The 22,397-nt window shown below is 42.0% G+C and overlaps 1 protein-coding gene across 5 annotated transcripts in view; it reads right to left on the reverse strand.

Annotated features, from left to right (window-relative positions):
* The window catches only part of CIT (citron rho-interacting serine/threonine kinase), a 171,901-nt gene that overhangs the window by 100,453 nt on the left and 49,051 nt on the right, over positions 1–22,397 (reverse strand). For all 5 annotated transcript variants that reach the window (XM_033399983.2, XM_033399980.2, XM_004276745.4 and 2 more), the window contains exon 10: positions 2,709–2,892. In XM_033399983.2, coding sequence (XP_033255874.1) covers positions 2,709–2,892 — 184 coding nt within the window. The remainder of the gene's footprint in view (positions 1–2,708; positions 2,893–22,397) is intronic.

Genomic DNA, 22,397 nt, shown 5'->3' on the forward strand with positions numbered 1-22,397 from the left:
AGCTCCACCTCTGAACATTTAATTCTTTTCACTGGTAACAGATCTGGGGTCAGTTTTTTCCAACGCAGTAGAGCAGCATCTGCAATTTCCTTGGTGGTGTAAAGAGTGAGTAACAGTACAGGTAATCAATGTGTGTAAATAAAAATCTGTGATGCTGAAACAGGGAGGGGAGAAGTAGAAACTCAGAAATACCAGGTCCCTGGTGGCAATGGTGGCGTCCCAGAAAATTCCCCCCCAACCTCCAAATGAATTTTGTTAACTATATGTTTACAAAACTGCAGAGGCTTCTAAGTAATTTCATCACTGCATCTTTTCTATTGAATTTCTAAACAATGATGATCCAATACGTCCAGGGTCACCTACATCCAACAGGTGGGGTGAATTTCCAAAATGATGTTGGAGGTTTCACCCATAGGGCTGTCCCTGGCAGAATAAACAAATCCAACAGCAAGATCACATTGTAAGATATAAGATGAAGGGAGATCATTCTGATTCCAACCCCAAATTGCCACGGAAAGGGCAATTAAAGCTCTCCCACCCAAAGACAGGAATACTTCAATTCCATCTTCCTCATAAAAAATACACGGTTTTGTTTGCATGGACTTTTTTTTCTTTTTTATGAGAATCTTAAGCATTCTGTTGGGGCATGAACAGAAGCTCATTTTATGCTCTAGAGATATATTTTGAACTACCAAAGGTAAAACAGCATATCTTCAAATACAGTGAGCAATATAAACACAATCTAGGGGGAAAGGATCATGAGTAAATTAAAACAACAAATATTTATCGAATGCCTGGGCCTTAATACTGAGAGGCCCCTATCGGAGAGCTCCCTGAGCTTTCTGTGAGAAGCAGAAAGATGCAATTACAGTCTTCCTGAAAAATAAGCAATTAATCACACACTGCTTCCGATTAATTGCAATGCCTGAGAGCCCTCACATCATTCTGCCTTTGCCCCTGAAATCTTATTCCCTCACGTCCTTCCTGGTTTTTCAGATCATTGATTAGCACCCCAAGCAAGCTTTCATTCTGAGCCAGCTCGCCCACTGCTAACCAGAACTAGAACTCTCCACGCACCTCCGTCCAGTCCGACAGGTGACCTTCACCGTGCTGTGTGTGTCAAGGTTAAGCTGCCCACTAACCATACATCCTTTAACATTGGGCCTCCAATTCTGCCCTGCTCTTCGATGCTGGTACAAAACCTCCCAGCCCTGCTGGGCCATTTCAAATCCATCTGATGGCACATTCAACAGCTAGTGAGCTTTCTGCCTCTCCTCCCATTATCTAGATTGCTTTGGGGATGCAGAGCAAATTAGCCCAAAAGGTACAGCCAACACCACCAAAATCCAACCCCCAATTTTAATCCCAGCCACCAGGGAGAAAGGAAAGAAGGGTCCCCTCGGTCTCTTGCAACACAAACAGCTCTCTCAAATTCTATCGCAGCCCACAACGCTACATCCCATCAAGTGCCCAGTTCCCCCCAGTTGTCTGAAATCTTTCCAGGAACATTACTGTCAAAATAGCACCCATGGGGAGACACTATCCAAGAATCTACATGACATCCCCTCAATTCAATATCTGAGCTACGAGCACAACAAATCAGGACTAAATGCTGCCAAGGGAAGATCAAATTCTGCTTGTTTTCTAAGTGGGCAGCGACCGATCACCCAACATTACCCCGAGAGGCTCCAAGTGAGGGAGCTGTGGCATCAGGGGAATAACACAGCCAGTCCAAGACCTTCCCAGGGAACTTGAACCTCTGAACGCAGAATGTCATCGGATCAGGAGAACGAAGCAAGACACTGAGCTCTGACATCCACAGAGGCTACTGCATTTTAGAGAAATTCCAGGAGGCTGGAAGCCAGGGACCTCCCCCTGCCCAACGCCATCCCCAAGTACCAAGTGCCATACTAATGCGTTTTTCTTTAGCTTTTTCAAGAATGGAGAAAGACTGATCATGTCAAGAGGTTTACAGTAATATTTATACTTCCATTTTCTAGTCTCCCGGTTTGTTTTTTCCCTTGTGAAGCCCAGTTTCTGTGAATCAATGACTCGGCTACATCATACTCCCTCCTGGTGGCTCACAGTAACGGGGCTCTCTCTGGCTGCCAGTGCTTTGCCGGCTCAGAGGTTCAGCTGCCGGATTCCCCAGTCTTGCAGCAGACTTTGAGCTGAGCCAAGTACCATCTCTCCGTTAGAGCTCTGGTACAGCCACTTGCAGCTCAGGTAACCCCATCGGGAAGGCTTTAGCTCGTGAGAAACGGATTTTAGGATTCTTTCAATACTGCCAAGAGAGCAACCTCCATCCACCCACCTGAGAGATAGAGGGCTACACAGATGGAAAAATAGATAGACAGCTCATCTTAACCCTGCACGTTCCTCCCTTCAGCGAGGCTCTGCACTGCTAGGTATCTCCCACTATCTCTTCCCCTCTAAAGAAGACCAAAGACTGAAAAACTAACCCAAAGTACTCGATTGACAATTATGATGCTATGGACAGGAAGAGGTACCTTGAACACAGCAAAATGAGAATATGAACAGTCTACCCCTCCCAAAGCCCAACCAGGTCAACTGCCTTCCAAACGCAAGCTGGTTAACAGCCTTCCTCCACTGCACTCCCCCCAGGCTGCCACTGCCACCGCCGCCACCTTTGGGCTCTATGCCTTGCATCAATGCAGGTCCCTTAGAAAAGTCAAAATTTCACTTACTCAGATCTACCAAGAATTCCCAGTGCCTTGCTATACGAAAACCCCACAAACGGCAGTTCTTCTCCTGAGAAACCTGAGGGGTTCAGCTGGCACGGAGAGGATGAAACCCACGAATTCTTCTCTGGTTCATCAAAATTGGAGGTGTCATCATCAGACTTGAGGGTGGGAACGAAGGGGGGAGGAGCTGGTTAAAGAAAAACAAGAAGGGGTGGGGGGGGAGAAAAATTCAGACAGATTCAACACTGTTGCGGAGAAGAAAATCGTCTCACTCCTTCAGCGTTCCCGATGGCACTGCAGCGCCTGCTTTCAATCTAGCTCACACACAGGCAGACCCAGCCTCTGCTCGGCTCTTACAGCAACAAGAGATTAACCCCTTCCCTGCCAACATGGCCACCAACCCGCAGACGGGCTGCCTTCCCTGCTGGGGTAAACTGAAGGGTAAACTCAAACAGGTCACTTGGTAGAACAAAAAGCACTTGGGGAACTCGTTTGAGCAAGCCACTCGTTCCTGATATTTCCAGAATGATGCTACAGAGCATCAGATGGCTGGTGCTGGTGTACCAGATGACCTAAACCTTTTTATTTCCTCTTGCAGACAGGTCCAAATTATTAATATTTAGTGCTAATCACTGGGATAAGATGGAATTTCTACATTTCGTGGATTAACTGGAGTGAGAGAAAAGAACAGGAGAGAGAGTTTGGGAGGCATGTAACTCATGTTAGGATAGCTCTGCAGTCCAGCCCATTCATATCCGGATGAGTATACTCGGAGCATTTATGTACCACTTTTTTTTCTTTTTTTTTTTAGTTCATTATCCCTCCTCCCCAGCTCGATCATGCCCCTGAATCCGCCGCAGTTTAATCAGCATAACGAAATGCCAGCCAGATAAAGTTCTTCCCGCTGATGTACGGCACCCCTGTGCACTGATGGTGTGGATGGATGGCTGCGTCCTACCTCATTAAGGCATGACTCCTGGCTAAGGACGTCTTACATCTTCTCCACTTCCTGCGGACCTACTAAGCTCTCTCGGTCAGGGAGTTGGACACTCGTTCATCGGTCACCAGGAAGCCGCCCACTATGGTGGGCTCCCAGGGGTATAGCCAGCCAGAAGCGTTACCATGGCTGCAGGCTGAGGCGTCTGTGGTAGGTGGGCCGGGTAAGCTGGAGAGCCGGGCATCACATCCCCCGCAGTGCAGGCTTCATGCTCGCCACTCTGTGCGTGCGTGGTCTGGCGGCAACCCCGCCTGGCCACCTGCGTGGCAGGGGCCAGTGCTGATCTGAGTGACAGAGCAGCATGAGTCACGGCCAGAGCTCTGGAGAGCGCCCCCTAGGACAGTTGTCACAGCGCTTCCCAGCCCAGGCTTCTTTTTTAACTCCTTGCTTTCTGCACAAAAGCTGTGTGCCAGACAGGAGCAGCAGCCTATTTTCCGCTTATGGACTCCAAAGAATCTGGTTGTTTCCAAAGTTCCCCAATGACAACAACAACATCGGAAGCAGCAGGCAGCATCAGGAAGGAGACAAAGGTGAAGGGATGTGGAGCGGCAGGAGACGAAGCCAGAATGAGGAGGTCTGGCAGCTCCCGGGAAATGCAAAAAAGAACATTCTCAGAACTCAGGTGCGTTGAGATGTGGTAGGAGACTGAAAAACGTAAAATGTACGCTTCCCGAAAATTATTTAACACCTCGAACCTCTCAAGAGAATTTAAATCTTCCCTGTTAGTGTCAGAATCTACTTGCTTAACATGTTAAAAATTAGTTGATGGAAAGAAAAATTACATTGAATGCTTCAGCCCACCTCCCATGCGTACTTTCCATCAACATGGGCTCAAATCCAATCAGATTTCAATTACCCAATATCTTTTTTTAAAGCAAAAAAAAAAAGAAAAAAAAACACCTTTTAATGGAAATTATACTTCATGAGGATAAAAAAGAGAAGTTTCCCATCCCAAAATAAGGAAACTCAGGTAAAGACTGAGGAAATGTATGGAAAGAGATTTGCAGATGATATTAATATGGAAGCATCATGGCTGGTGGCACATACTTTGACTAAGTGGGTTCAAACCACAGCTCCACCACTTACCAGCACTGTGACCTTGGGAAAGTGCCTTAACCTCTCTGAGCCTCAGTTTCAACATATAGATAATTTCCTCAAAGGGCTGCTGGGAGGTTTAAATGAAAGAAATCTATATAAACTGCTTACTGGTACAGCTCTTAGCATACAGTAAACACTCCACAAAGACTACTTGCTATTAGGGCAGGAATAAAGAGGCAGACATAGAGAATGGACTTGAGGACTTGGGGTGGGAGGGAGAAGCTGGGGCAAAGCGAGAGCAGCATAGACATATTTACACTACGGAATGTAAAACAGTTGGCTGGTGGGAAGCAGCAGCATAGCAAAGGGAGACTGACTCCGTGCTCTGCGATGACCTAGAGGGGTGGGATAGGCAGAATGGGAAGAAGGACCAAGAGGGAGGGGATTTGCTTTGTTGTGCAACAGAAACTAACACAGTATTGTGAAGCAATTATACTCCAATAAAGATCGATGAAAAAAAAAAAAGACTACCTGCTGCTGTTATTGCCCACATGACAGATGTTTATGACAGATCCTGCAGTCAGAAGGCTAGTGAGGCACAGCAGAGTCTGTGTTGAGTATTCTTTCCTGCACAAGACACAGACACTCACGTGGATGTTTGTGTTAATCGTACCATTTCATTCTTAGCAGAAGTTTAATTCCCTTTCCACTATATACTAATTTATCTTTGGGAGACTGAAATAGAATTCCATTTCTGAGTGAGGAGTATGATTAATATAGGGGCAGGAGCCACCCTCTGTGAAATAACTATGACTGAGAAATTCCGTACTATAAATAAGATCCCTCTTTAAAACTCCATCACACTCAAGGCTAGCCCATGTAGTCGAGATAAGATAAAGGGCCAGGTAATCTTCAATAAGAGGGAGAAGTCAACATGAAATGCCCCAGCTGGTAATAAGCGAGTTACTCACAGGACAGATGAAAAGCTAAGAATGTCAGAGCCTCTAGACAGCTAGTCAGTTGGGTACAATGGGAAACTCTGAAAAGAGGGGCTTCTAGCGGCCACATTTCGGCAGGGAAAAGAGCCACGGCCTCAAGCCAAAGAGAAGTGGGTGAAGTGGAAATCCTCAACCTAAGAGAAAGTGATGGATGCTCACCCTTGTCCAGAGCCCTTTAGAAGAGAAACAGGGCAGCTATTAAAACTGTAGCCCCAGGTAGGGTGTCTGCGTTTACAGTATCCTACATGGTGAGGGAACTATAAGCCAAGAAATTATCAGCAATATTGGTCCAGGATCCCTTAGGGCACTGGCAGATGTAAGTGGAGAAAAATCTGTAGGACCATGTTCACAACACAGGGCACACAAGACTCCTTCTCTCCCTCCCTCCCTCCCTCTCTCACTCCAACACACACACACACACACACACACACACACACACACACACACACACTCCCAACTAGAAATGAGTTCACAATAAAAAGTAAAAACCAACAGCTACACATAACAAGAAAAAAGAAACCACCCAAACTACCACGAAGGAGCATCAGCAGATACAAAAGTGGGAGAATTAGCCCCCAAAAAACTGCAGATAAGAGAACAACCTAAAATGGACCATAAAATAAATTTTCATTCATGATCAAGGTAAATGAGTAGAAATTCTAATAAAAGAACAAGATACTCTGGAGAAAAGACAAAGCACATTTGAAAGGAACCAAATGGAACTTTTAAAAATGAAAAACATGATTGCGGAATTTAAAATTTAAAACTCACTGGGTGCATTAAACAGAGTAGACACAGCTAAAGAGAAAGCTGATGAACTAGCGGATAGATCTGAGGAAATCACATAGAACCATGCTTCACAAGGTGTGATCTGTAGACTTGCAGCATCAACAGCACCACCAGGGAGTTGGTTAGAAATACAGAATGGCAGGCCCTACACCATGCCCACTGAATCGGCACCTACATTCTAAAAAGATCCCCAGGTGATTTGTGAGCACACTGCAGTTGGAGAAGTGCTGATACAGAATGCAATACACAGAGACAAAGAGAAAGGAGACAGAGAATAAGAAGGTTCAATGCACCTCTAATAGGAGCACTGGAAAGAGAATAGAGAACTAGCTCAAAATCTGGATGCCACATTTTAAAGGATTATATAATCTAAAGATTATCAAGTATGTGACCACATCTATCTTGGGGGATTAATTCTCCCCTTTCTTGTACCTTATGGAAAAAGTCCCTTTTTTGATCCTCATAAAACATGATTTTTTCTTGTTTTTTGCTTTAAAAAAGATATTAGTAGGTCACTGAAATAACTGGATTTGCATCTACGTTGATGGAGGTATTCAATGCACCTAAGAACATAGCATAGTGCCAGGCACATAGCAGGTGCATAATAAATACATGCTGAATAGATAACAAACCCAAAACAATTAAGAAAATGGGAAAAGGAACATACATATTGATAATTACCTTAAATGTAAATGGATTAAATGCTCCCACCAAAAGACACAGACTGGCTGAATGGATACAAGAACAAGACCCATATATATGCTGTCTATAAGAAACCCACTTCAGACCTCAGGACACAAACAGACTGAAAGTGAGGGGATGGAAAAAGATATTCCATGCAAATGGAAATCAAAAGAAAGCTGGAGTAGCAATTCTCGTATCAGACAAACTAGACTTTAAAATAAAGACTATTACAAGAGACAAAGAAGGACACTACATAATGATCAAGGGATCGATCCAAGAAGAAGATGTAACAACTGTAAATATTTATACACTCAACATAGAAGCACCTCAATACATAAGGTAAATACTAACAGCCATAAAAGGGGAAATCGACAATAACACAATCATAGTAGGGGACTTTAACACCCCACTTTCACCAATGGACAGATCATCCAAAGTGAAAATAAATAAGGAAACACAAGCTTTAAATGATACATTAAACAAGATGGACTTAATTGATATTTATAGAACATTCCATTCAAAAACAACAGAACACACATTTTTCTCAAGTGCTCATGGAACATTCTCCAGGATAGATCATATCTTGGGTCACAAATCAAGCCTGGGTAAATTTAAGAAAACTGAAATCGTAACAAGTATCTTTTCCGACCACAACGCTATGAGACTAGATATCAATTACAGGAAAAGATCTATAAAAAATACAAACATACAGAGGCTAAACAATACACTACTTAATAACCAAGTGATCACTGAAGAAATCAAAGAGGAAATCAAAAAATACCTAGAAACAAATGACAATGGAGACACGAGGACCCAAAACCTATGGGATGCAGCAAAAGCAGTTCTAAGAGGGAAGTTTATAGCAAAATATTCCTACCTTAATAAACAGAAAACATCTCAAATAAACAATCTAACCTTGCACCTAAAGCAATTAGAGAAATAAGAACAAAAAAAACCTCAAAGTTAGCAGTAGGAAAGAAATCATAAAGATCAGATCAGAAATAAAGGAAGGAAACGATAGCAAAGATCAATAAAACTAAAAGCTGGTTCTTTGAGAAAATAAACAAAATTGATAAACCATTAGCCAGACTCATAAAGAAAAAAAGGGAGAAGACTCAAATCAATAGAATTAGAAATGAAAAAGGAGAAGTAACAACTGACACTGCAGAAATACAAAGGATCATGAGAGATTACTACAAGCAACTCTATGCCAATAAAATGGACAACCTGGAAGAAATGGACAAATTCTTAGAAATGCACAACCTGCCGAGACTGAACCAGGAAGAAATAGAAAATATGAACAGACCAATCACAAGTACTGAAATTGAAACTGTGGTTAAAAATCTTCCAACAAACAATAGCCCAGGACCAGATGGCTTCACAGGTGAATTCTATCAAACATTTAGAGAAGAGCTAACACCTATCCTTCTCAAACTCTTTCAAAATATAGCAGAGGGAGGAACACTCCCAAACTCATTCTACGAGGCCACCATCACCCTGATACCAAAACCAGACAAAGATGTCACAAAGAAAGAAAACTACAGGTCAATATCACTGATGAATATACGTGCAAAAATCCTCAACAAAATACTAGCAAACAGAATCCAACAGCACATTAAAAGGATCATACACCATGATCAAGTGGGGTTTAACCCAGGAATGCAAGGATTCTTCAATATATGCAAATCAATCAACGTGATACACCATATTAACAAACTGAAGGAGAAAAACCATATGATTGTCTCAACAGATGCAGAGAAAACTTTTAACAAAATTCAACACCCATTTATGATAAAAACCCTGCAGAAAGTAGGCATAGAGGGAACTTTCCTCAACATAATAAAGGCCATATATGACAAACCCACAGCCAACATCGTTCTCAATGGTGAAAAACTGAAACCATTTCCACTAAGATAAGGAACAAGACAAGGTTGCCCATTCTCACCACTATTATTCAACATAGCTTTGGAAGTTTTAGCCACAGCAATCAGAGAAGAAAAAGAAATAAAAGGAATCCAAATCAGAAAAGAAGAAGTAAAGCTGTCACTGTTTGCAGATGACATGATGCTCTACATAGAGAATCCTAAAGATGATACCAGAAAACTACTAGAGCTAATCAATGAATTTGGTAAAGTAGCAGGATACAAAATTAATGCACAGAAATCTCTGGCATTCCTATACACTAATGATGAAAAATCTGAAAGTGAAATTAAGAAAACACTCCCATTTACCACTGCAACAAAAAGAATAAAATATCTAGGAATAAACCTACCTAAGGAGACAAAAGACCTGTATGCAGAAAATTATAAGACACTGATGAAAGAAATTAAAGATGATGCAAACAGATGGAGAGATATACCATGTTCTTGGATTGGAAGAAGCAACACTGTGAAAATGACTATACTACCCAAAGCAATCTACAGATTCAATGCAATCCCTATCAAACTACCAATGGCATTATTCACAGAACTGGAACAAAAAATTTCACAATTTGTATGGAAACACAAAAGACCCCAAATAGCCAAAGCAATTTTGAGAACGAAAAACGGAGCTGGAGGAATCAGGCTCCCTCACTTCAGACTATACTACAAAGCTACAGTAATCAAGACAGTATGGTACTGGCACAAAAACAGAAAGATAGATCAGTGGAACAGGATAGAAAGCCCAGAGATAAACCCACACACATATGGTCACCTTATCTTTGATAAAGGAGGCAGGAATGTGCAGTGGAGAAAGGACAGCCTCTTCAATAAGTGGTGCTAGGAAAACTGGACGGGTACATGTAAAAGTATGAGATTAGGTCACTCCCTAACACCATACACCAAAATAAGCTCAAAATGGATTAAAGACCTAAATATAAGGCCAGAAACTGTCAAACTCTTAGAGGAAAACATAGGCAGAACACTCTATGACATAAATCACAGCAAGATCCTTTTTGATCCACCTCCTAGAGAAATGGAAATAAAAACAAAAATAAACAAATGGGACCTAATGAAACTTCAAAGCTTTTGCACAGCAAAGGAAACCATAAACAAGACCAAAAGACAACCCTCAGAACAGAAGAAAATATTTGCAAATGAAACAACAAAGGATTAATCTCCAAGATTTAAAGGCAGCTCATGCAGCTCAATAACAAAAAAACAAACAACCCAATCCAAAAATGGACAGAAGACCTAAATAGACATTTCTCCAAAGAAGATATACAGATTGCCAACAAACACATGAAAGAATGCTCAACATTATTAATCATTAGAGAAATGCAAATCAAAACTACAATGAGATATCATCTCACACCAGTCAGAATGGCCATAACCAAAAAATCTAGAAACAGTAAATGCTGGAGAGAGTGTGGAGAAAAGGGAACACTCTTGCACTTGTTGGTGGGAATGTAAATTGATACAGCCACTATGGAGAACAATATGGAGATTCCTTAAAAAACTACAAATAGAACTACCATATGACTCAGCAATCCCACTACTGGGCATATACCCTGAGAAAACCGTAATTCAAAGAGTCATGTACCAAAATGTTCATTGCAGTTCTATTTACAATAGCCAGGACATGGAAGCAACCTAAGTGTCCATCATCGGATGAATGGATAAAGAAGATGTGGCACATATATACAATGTAATATTACTCAGCCATAAAAAGAAACGAAATAGAGATATTTGTAGTGAGGTGGATGGACCTAGAGTCTGTCATACAGAGTGAAGTAAGTCAGAAAGAGAAAAACAAATACCGTATGCTAACACATATATATGGAATCTAAGGAAAAAAAATAAAAAGGTCATGAAGAAACTAGGGGCAAGACGGGAATAAAGACACAGACCTACTAGAGAATGGACTTGAGGATATGGGGGAGGGAGAAGGGTAAGCTGTGACAAAGTGAGAGAGTGGCATGGACACATATACACTACCAAGCGTAAAATAGATAGCTAGTGGGAAGCAGCCGCATAGCACAGGGATATCAGCTCGGTGGTTTGTGACCACCTAGAGGGGTGCGACAGGGAGGGTGGGAGGGAGGGAGACCTAAGGGGGGAGAAATATGGGAACACATGTATATGTATAACTGATTCATTTTATTATAAAGCAGAAACTAACACACCATTGTAAAGCAATTATACTCCAATAAAGATGTTAAAAAAAAAAAAAAACTACAATGAGGTATCATCTCACACTGGTCAGAATGGCCATCATCAACAAATCTAGAAACAATAAATGCTGGAGAGGGTGTGGAGAAAAGGGAACACTCTTGCACTGTTAGTGGGAATGTAAATTGATACAGCCACTGTGGAGAACAGTATGGAGGTTCCTTAAAAAACTACGAATAGAACAACCGTGTGACCCAGCAATCCCACTACTGGGCATATACCCTGAGAAAACCATAATTCAAAAAGAGTCATGTACCAAAATGTTCATTGCAGTTCTATTTACAATAGCCAGGACATGGAAGCAACCTAAGTGTCCATCAACAGATGAATGGATAAAGAAGATGTGGCACATATATACAATGGAGTATTACTCAGCCATAAAAAGAAACGAAATTGAGTTATTTGTAGTGAGGTGGATGGACCTAGAGTCTGTCATACAGAGTGAAGTAAGTCAGAAAGAGAAAAACAAATACTGTATGCTAACACATATATATGGAATCTAATTAAAAAAAAAAGGTCATGAAGAACCTAAGGGCAAGACGGGAATAAACATGTAGACCTACTAGAGAATGGACTTGAGGATATGGGGAGGGGGAAGGGTAAACTGGGACAAAGTGAGAGAGTGGCATGGACATATATACACTACCAAACGTAAAATAGATAGCTAATGGGACGCAGCCGCATAGCACAGGGAGATCGGCTCGGTGCTTTGTGACCAGCTAGAAGAGTGGGATAGGGAGGGTGGGAGGGAGGGAGACGCAAGAGGGAAGAAATATGGGGATATATGTATATGTATAACTGATTCACTTTGTTATAAAGCAGAAACTAACACACCATTGTAAAGCAATTATACTCCAATAAAGATGTTAAAAAAAAAAAGATATATAATTAAACAACTAGAAAATGGCTCTTGCAAAGAGTACACCTGGCATAATACAGGCCATGAAGAAGTTACTGGATGTTTGAGTTAAATGAAGAGGCTTTAGAAGTAGAGATTGTTCTGTCTGAAAAATATGTTAATGAGTGCCTATATTAATGTTTCCTGATAGAGTATAATGAAATCACCATCTCACCCCCACAACATGCTCACTACATTCAATAATGACAAATAAGAAGTCATACATTAAGATCTGTTCATTAGTAAAAGCCACTAAAAAAAAAAAAGGAAAAAACCTTTCCCTATATACATTTTAAATAAATCAGCCTATGCTTGAGGTCACATCAGGGCACATTTTCCTCAGTGACAGGGGCTATCCAAGTACATTCTGGAGGGTTCCCCTCGCCCCCCACTTATAAGATAGATGGCAGAACAAGGTTTTCAGAAACAAAGAGCTATTTTAAGCACTGTAGTTAATCTCCCTCCTATAAATTCTCTCCTTTTTAAAATCCTGACATTCATTAGAAGCTTGGGGGGTGGGTGCGAAATGTATTGTCTTCAAAACTATTCACGAAGGAAAAAAAAAAAAAAAACAAGGAAAGGAGAGGCAAATGGATTCATCCTCTTGGCCCTACTTCTTTCTAACACGCTCCACTGAGCTCCATTTTTCCCATTCAAACTTTTAACTTCTCGGCATACCAAACATGAATATTAAAAACGCAAAAGATTTTTCTAATTTTGGTCTAGGGTTGATCATCTGCTTTCCCCGCGGTAACACAATCTCCATGAAGCGAAAGACGACGCTGTGTTCACCATTATACACCTAACACCTAGAACAGTACCCATCTGTCCTGATTCAAGGGTTCATATCTATATTGTGAAAGGAATGAATCAACAACAAGAACCTTAGATGTGGGATAATTTCTTAGACCTAATGGGATAGTTCATGCCATACACCACTTCAAGGAACTCAGAGTACCCAATTTAGTCATGAAGAACTGGCACATTAAAAACAAAAACAAAAACCTAAACCTAGATATAGCTCATAAAACTCCCATGATGTTCAATCATCACTATGGGTTATGGACACTGGTGCTGGGTTGTGTGTAGCAGAGTTAGAAGATGAATAACAGACAACATAGTGTCAGAAAAGACAAAGGCACATGAATAAATACTGTGATATCATGAATCAGGACAGTGCCTGGAATGCAGTGGGCACTCAATGATATTAAATCAAAAACATTTTCAAGTTCATTCTATCTACCATGGTGTTCCACACCTTAAAAAATAAATAAAAAGTACCCAATTGATTAATTAGATGCTACGTTCAAATCTAAAAGAAAGACTACCTAAATATTAGCTGTCTTCTAGTTCGTTAAAATCTGAGGCACCAATGTGATCGCACTTATCTACATGATGAAGACAGAACTGCAAAACAAGTGAAGAGGAGGCCGTTTGTGTCGTTTAGAGGTCAAGATGAGGCTGTGAAAAGTGGAGAGTGTGTAAACAGAATGATGGCCATCGTGTGTTGCCAATGGGGATACACTGAGTTTTGTGTGTTCCTGTTGTCATGGAGGTGATTGAATCTCGTGAGTTAGTTAAAAGATGTCTTCACGGGCTGGAGTGGGAATGAGTGCTACTTTAGAAAAGCCAGGGAACAGTAGCCCAAGAAAGCTGTGGGTAATGAGGCTGGGAAGTAAATGCAAGTGAAATCCTGGCTGGACCTTGAAGGGGGGAAATCCTAGATTGGATTGACAGAAGGGATTATTAGAGAGCGTTTAAGAGTGCTGGGCTGGTGTCAGTGCCTGAGACTGATAAGATCACTTCAACAGTGATGGTAGAAAGAGGTCGATGCTAGGAACTGCTAAAGGACAAGTCTACAATAGTTAACATGACAAATTCTATACTAAGGAAGTGGTAACAGAAAGGAGAGGACGTGGATTAACAGGAGGCATGGCAAAAAATGTGACAACTGATGCAAGAGCAGAGATTTTAGGAATATCAATGACTGACTCTTATGATAGGAACAACTGCACGAGAAAAAGGTTGCAATAGAAAAAGCGAGATATACAATATCGGAGATCTCATGGGAATGAACCAAGAGAATAAATTAGGGGACAGGCAAGTAGAGCTAGCTACTAAATACACATAAGTAATTGAGCCCATGAGAACAGATTATATCTCCTGAGCCTCATGCAAGCCCTCAACTTTCTCCGCTCCGCGTAGGAAGTGGTCAGATATAACTTGTCCAAACAGCCCACTGTATATGAAATGCAAAAAGAAGACAAATCGGATCCAGTTTCCAATAGACTTGAGTAAATAAAAAATTATCCCACATCTTTGCTTCCCAAAAGAGCCATAAAAAGACTTTAAGGTAATGTTGATTTGGCTGGTGATCAAGTTTTACAATGGTGTCTCCAAAGTAAATGAATAAGGAAGTTTTAGCATTACTAAAGGATGCTTCCATCCATCAATCTCAAGGATGCCAGGGCTTGGCTGCCAACAACTAAGCAGGTTTCCTCTCTGGGGGCAGATACAAGATCTCGATGGAGGTGTGTGCTGTCTGAATCTCGCCATTCTCAAAAGCCATTGTTTCTACAGGCTGCTTAATATCGAGTTTTTGGTAAACTACTTATGTTTTCCCACAGAATTATACTTTTAGGGATGCTTCCTCTCAATTCTGGATAACACTTCCACCAGCCTTCTAACGTCATAGTGTCACTTTGTTTTTCCCCCTCCCTTTTGGTCTAGGTAAACAGCGACCTGGGAAACACCTACATAGGATGGAAACGCTCAAAGAGAATCTTTTCAAACTGCAACTAGTCATGACCGTATTTCTCTGCAAAGCTGGGTGTGGATACATCCAGTGTGGGGCGCAGGTGGAGGCCCCCAGCGCACACTTGAACAATAGTTCACGGGCTTCCATTTCCCGGGACCTGCTCGCTCTAGACCCCAACAACTTTCCCTTCCAGCACCTTCCCCCTTGAATTACCTACACTTAAGGACACATCAGATTAGATTCATTCTTTTCTACCCTCAAGACCTCTGTGGTATCCTTTCCTCCAACATTTGCGGGGGTGGGGGGATTGTTTTTTTCCTCCAACATTTTTTAAATTTAAGTTTTTATTATGAAAACTTTCGCATGCACCAAAGTGGTACGGGAGTAAAATGAACTCCTGCGTGCCCTCAACAGCTTGTAACATTCTCGTTTCATCTCATCCCCACCCCTATTTTATTTGCACGTGCGCCGATTATTAAAAGCAAACCCCAAAATAGCAAGTTATCAAAGAAACAACAAAAAATTATTTTCCAGAGGGGAAGAAAGATATGTTTCATATGAAAAGTACCATCCAAGTGCTGAATGGAAAGAATACAAAGACCTAGGTACACAGCTCTAAACAGTTCCTAAAAAAAAAAAACAAAAACTACAATAAAAACAAGCAAACAGGGCTTCCCTGGTGGCGCAGTGGTTAAGAATCCGCCTGCCAATGCAGGTGACACGGGTTCGAGCCCTGGTTGGGGAAGATCCCACATGCCGCAGAGCAACTAAGCCCGTGTGCCACAACTACTGAGCCTACGCTCTAGAGCCCGCGTGCCACAACTACTGAGCCTGCACTCTAGAGCCCGCATGCCACAACTACTGAAGCCCAGGTGCCTAGAGCCCATGCTCCAGAACAAGAGAAGCCACCACAATGAGAAGCCCGCGCACTGCAAATACGAGTAGCCCCTGCTCGCCACAACTAGAGAAAGCACATGCACAGGAATGAAGACCCAATGTGGCCAAAAATAAATAAATAAATAAATTTATTTTTAAAAAAAAAAGCAAATACATGTATTTGTACATGCTAGATGGAGCACAAGGTAAAAGAATAAAGATATCCGTAGCTAACTCATACACAGTGCTCATAAAAAGCAATGATGAAACAATCACTCATTCATCAAAAAATTATAATGGACCAACTATTATTTTTCAGTCATGGTTCCAGGTGCTTGAAATGTATCTATGAAGAAAACAGAAAAAATGTTCCTACCTGTTTTCTACCATCCATCATTTTGAACCTAAGTGCCAATGGCTAAATGAGCATTCAAGTCACAGGGTAAAATAAGTATCTTTTTAACATTCAGAGATTCAGGAGATTTATCAACCACAGACTAAGTTGAAAGAATTATTAGAATATATATTCAGATGAATAAAAATGTAACCGCCCCCCTGCCCCGCCAAAAAAGCAAACCCCAGACATCATAATCTCACCCACAGTTACTGCAGCAGATATCCCTAACTTAGGGTTTCTCAACTGTGGCACCACCGACATCCGGATTACAGAATGCTTTGTTGTAGAGGGCTGCCATGTGTATGGCAGGGTGTTTAGCAGCGTCCCTGACCTCTACCCACTAGATATGCCAATGCCACCGCAAGTCATGGCAACCAAAAATGCCTCCAGACACTGCCAAATTGCCTCCAGTTAAGAACCACTGCTCTAACAGATAAGGACTTTTTAAAAACCATGACCATAATACCTTCATCACACCCAAAAAATTAACAGTAACTCCTTAACATTATCTAATACCATGTTTTTGTTCAATTTTCTCCAGTTGTCCCCATAATATCTCTTTACATTTGATTTGTCTGACTCAGAATCCAACCAAGGTTCATACACTGATTTAGTTGGTATGTCTCAATCTATAATCACTGACTTTTTTTTTTAATAGTATTTATTGGTTTAAGAAACTGGATCACAATGTCCCTGTAGAATTTCCCACATTCTGGACTTGGTTGATTGTATCCTTGTGACATCATTTAACACGTTTCTTTGTCCCTCATGTTTTCTGGAAACTGGCAGTTAATTAAAGCCAGGGCCACCTGTACACTCATATTCAACTTCTCTTGACGAGAATACTCCCCAGGATGTGTTGCCTACTTAGTAGTCCATGACATTAGAGGGCACACATGTCTGCTTATCTTTCTTTGTGTGATGTTAAGAATGACCCATGGGGTCCAGTGAGATCAGCCTGGTCGCTCCCCCATGAGGCTCCCTCCCATCTTTCACTACATATCTCAGCAACCATGGATGATCACTGCCTAGAATCATTATTTTATTGAGGGCTGAAAAATGGTGGTTTTCTAATTTCGTCATTCTTTCTACATCTATTAGCACATTAACAACTTGGTTACCCTGGAATATAGTTCAAATATGAAGGTGGGATAAATGCTTGGTCCTCTCCCTATACTTAGCAACATTCAGAGTACTGAGGTGGGTGGGGCCTTAGCAATCGCCAGAAGCGACCAATGAGGCTTCTTTTTTCAGTTGCCACTATGAACGAGTGAATTTTCATATATGTCATGGGTTTCAAGCCACTGCAGTCTTTATGATGCTTATGTTGTCCCATCTTCGGCCAGGAGAAGCCCCTCTACTAGATACTCTTCTCAGAAAAGTCAACTCAGATTCTATTTTAGCTTTGGGGGCTACTTTCCAGTTTACAGGGGCGGGAAAAACACCACCCACCACCATCAGCCCCTAAGGAAGAAGCAAAGAGACAAATGTGGGGATATTCTATAAGACTACGACCTGGCTTCTTTGTCAAGTCAATGGCGTGGGGAAAAAAATTATATATATATATATATTTTTTTTTTAATTTAAAAAAATGTAAAAATGTAAGCCTAACTCCACAGCTAACTATACTCCAAGTTATGAGTGCCTTTAAATCCACACTGTCGGCGGGAATGTAAAATGACACAACCACTTAGAAAAGTTAGGCAGTTTCTTAAAAAGTGAAGCATACACCTACCATATGATCTAGCCATTCTAATCCTAGAGACTTACCCAAGAGACATGAATGCACATGTCCACAGACTTGCTCATAGAAGCTATATTTCAAAGAAACAACTCAAATGTCTATCAGCAGATGAATGGATAAACAAAATGTGGTATATCCATACAATGGACTATGACACATGCTATAACATGGATGAATCTCAGAACAATGATGTTGAACGAAAGAAACCAGGCTAAATAAGAACATATTCTATGACTCAACTTATATAACGTTTAGAAAATACAAACTAAACTACAGGGAAAGGGAATTCCCTGGTGGACCAGTGGTTAGGACTCTGTGCTTTCACTCCATGCTTTCCCCAAATGAGGGACCAGGTTCGATCCCTGGTTGGGGAACTAAGGTCCTGCAAGCCATGCAATGCAGTCCAAAAAATTTAAAAATTAAAAAAATAAAGTACAGTGAGAGAAGGCAGATCAGTCATTGCCTGAGGTGACAGTGGGGGGAGGGTGGTAGGGAAGGGTTACAAAGGGGCACAAAGAAACTTTAGGCGGTGATGGTTGCTCATTATCCCGAGTGTGGTGATTTTTTCACAGGTATATACATATGTCAAAACTTAAACTGTGCACCTGAAATACATGTGCTTATTGTTGACCTATTATTTCTCAATAAAGCTGCTTCCAACCATTGGGACGGGAGAATATTTTGTCCCCAATCGTTTCCTGGTCTAAGGAGCTTCCACTCAGGCTCCTTCACCCCATGAATGAACACATCTAGTCTCACCCCTTGACTCACTCCTCACCTAGGGAAGGAGGAACTCATCTGACTCAGCAGAGCTGGGCATTTATCGGGCTGTTGTACCGGAGACAGGGTTACCGTGCCTCAAAAGCAAGAAGCGGGCTCAACGCTTCCTAGGTTACTGCCTACACCCAGGCCTGGCGGGCACTCGGCCAACGGACGGCTCTTGTCCTCCTTACCCACCAGGCGCACTGGGGCAAGGCCTCCCTGTCCATGAGAGAAGGCCCACCACGCTCCTCTGGTAGGGCGTAAATTTACCGGAGACCCTCATCAAAGGCTTTTGAGCGCCCCCGCTTGCCAAGAGTAAAGTGGCTATTTTGGTCCCTGTGTGGCTAGCGGTTCTTTGTGTGTGTCCTTTGTTAGTCAGAATTTTGAAGGCTACGAACAGTGGGTCTTGGTCCCCAAACTGCTGATGCTGTGGTTGAATGTTATCCTTTTCTTTCCATCCCCAGGGACCAACAGAGTCGGGCACTCTTTTCTAAAGTGAAGACACTGAAATTTGTTCCCAAACCCTCAGTGGTCATGAGCCACCTGGACCTCCCACTGGTCGTCGTCCAGCTCTGATCTCTTCTGACTCCTGCCAGCCTCCCTCTTTAGTTCTGTCCGAACTCTGCCCTCGGAAAATGAGTGTAAATGCAATCGCCGCACTTCACAGAATTGACTGGAAAGCTGGCTGTCGAACAGAGTCCCAGATGTTTAATATAATGTTGAATCTTTAGCCAAATCATTTCCATGTTTCCTGGAAAACCCTCCAAGCAAGTGAGAATTGAAGGGTTGAGGACTCCAATCTACGGGCTAACAAACCTATTCCCCATTTCCCATCTTCTCCCAGGAAAGGCATGAATTTGCCACATTTAGAAATGATTTTCTGAAGTGGGATTTAGCACTGCAGCACTGGCTTACACTAAGAGGCACCATAAGACGCGGTCATAAGGAAATCCCCAGGGTACGTATTAGAGGGGTGCGCTCTACCACGTCACAAGGGGTCTCATTTTGGGGAACCCCATGTTGAAATTCCTCAGGGCTCAGTACCAGAAAACTGAGTCTTTTCTGAGCACACCATTCTGGATTTTTTTCTCATGGGACTGAAGCTCTTACAACTGTTCGTATTCTCCTTTTTGCTTTGGCCACTAGGAGGCTGAGGATCCCAAATCCGTCCCCGTCTACCAATGTAACAGGAATTTGTTTGTTTTTACCTTTAACCCTGACTCTATTTCCTTACCCTGACACTCCCTTCACCCAGATTTCTCCATTTATTTATTTTTCTCATTTTAGTATTGCAATTATCTCTAAAGTAAGCCATCTCAAGTTATCTTGGAATAAAGTGGAATATTACATATTTTTAACCTCTCTGGAGGTAGCTTCTAAATTCAGACTAGAGGGGGAGATCCTAGGATCCTAATCCATATGCATTTAGCTTTTTTATTTTTTTTGGCCCCAATGTGTGGCTTGCAGGATCTTAGTTCCCTGACCAGGGATTGAACCCAGAGCCCCGGCAATGAAAGTGCCAAGTCCTAACCACTGGACCACCAGGAAATTCCCTGCTTTTAGCTTTTTTTAGCCTATTTTCTCTTATCAATAACTTTATAAAATATAAAAATAAAAAAAATTAAAAAGCAGAACAATTCCCAAGAGACATACAAATATTTCCCTGTATATCTCTAAGGCTGTAAGAGCTACTGACCACGTCCCCATTATTCCTTTTTTATGTTTTAGCAGGTGGTGCCAGCACGCTCCTGGTCCAGTAAATTGAGTTTCTGCCATCACTATACCATCCCCTTACCCTTCTACCCTCCTCTCCCTCATGCTGATCCCCCAAACACCCCCCAGTTCCCCTTCCTCATTTCCTCCAGCCCCTGAAGTGACTGGGTGGGTATCGCACAGGGAGATACATTTAAAGGCCAACCCAGGTTAACAGAGAAGTACATCTGCTGTCCTCCTCCAACTAGCTTGGAAATCAAAACATGGCCAGAATCCAACTAGCTTAGAAATCAAAACATGGCAGGTGTGCAACTGCTAGAAACCCCAAAACAAGCAGACCTTTAAAAGACTCAAAACCAACACACACACACACACACACACACACACACACACACACACACAGTGTACAAGTCACTGAGATAATGCTATTCTAAAAGCAGAACACCAAAAGAAATAAATGAAATATGCATGTCAAAACCATAAGGGGTTTTCATTTGAGAAGACAGAACCATTCATCAGAACTCAATGTCAGGATGGCCAATTCAAAGTATAAACATGGTGGGATTGTACAAAGACTTCTTGCTTGAATTTTTTTTTTTTTTTTATCATAGACTGTACTGCTTTTGCAAATAAATTTTTAAAAAGCAAAGTGAACTTGGGAATTCCCTAGCGGTCCAGTGGTTAGGACGTTCTCACTGCCAAGGGCCTGGGTTCAATCCCTGGTCAGGGAACTAAGATCCCACTAGCTGCACAGCACGGCCCAAAAAAAAGCAAAGGGAATTTGGAGTCAGGGAGACCTGAGTTAGACTCCTACCACTGCCAACTACTGGTTCAACTACTGGCCCTTTGCCAGTGGCTTCATCTCTTTAGGCCTCAGTATCCTCATCTGTACTGTGGGCCCAAATATAGTGTCTGCCTCATAGAGGTTTTAGGAGGAGTAAATAGGACAATAATATGCATAGTGTGCTTTGCAGGGCCCCTAGGCACATAGTAGGTACTCAGTAAAGGGCACAGCAATATAATACACACCTAAAAAGTGATAATGAAGGAAATGTAATCCATCATTAATTGAAAGTAAATATGATTATACCGATTACCTTGTAATAACCTATGATAGAACATAATCTGCAAAAATACTGAATCACTATGCTGTACACCTGAAACCAACACAACATTGCAAACCAAAATATACTTCAATTAAAAAGAAAAAAAGTAAATACGGGACAAGAGTAATGGTGGGGGCAGTGGGTAGAAGGCATACAAATGCCTTTTATACAACCACCTATTTGCTATCAGCAGGAAGAGATTAAGTTAAACCACCATCTCGAAAGATATGAAGGATGTACAGTCCATCTGAAAGAAAAGCTTTAAATTCATCAAAAGCAGAGCCTAAAATCCAGCATTTCCAAGCATTTCCATCCACCCGGGGAAGTCCTTAGCCAAAAAGCGGTCTCCTCTTACCCTGAGCCCAGTGGAAAAAATGAGAAGAACCCAGCCAAGATGCGCAAGAAACTCTCAGGCTGACAGATCTCGTTTTCTCCTTTTGCAGGGCTTCACAAATGCTACACACAGAAATTTTATTCCTAGGGATCTTACTGAAGTGCAGCTTCTGACTCAGCAGGTCTGGGGTGGAGGGGAGCCTCAGTCTGCATCTCTAACAAGCTCCCAGGTGATATCGGTGATGCTGATGCCACTGGTCCATGGACCACACTCAGTGAAGCAGGGTCCCCCTGACCCCAGACTACAGTTCCACTGCTGGTTAGCAATGGCAGTCTTGAGTGACTCTGATTACTGTGCTATTCTCTCTCCTGGTAACTATCTGACCAATCCTTCTAAAACAATGGTTCTCAAGTAGGAGCGGCTGTACCCACCAAGGGACACTGGGCA

Source organism: Orcinus orca, chromosome 15 (assembly GCF_937001465.1).
Source record: "Orcinus orca chromosome 15, mOrcOrc1.1, whole genome shotgun sequence".
NCBI lineage: Eukaryota > Metazoa > Chordata > Mammalia > Artiodactyla > Delphinidae > Orcinus > Orcinus orca.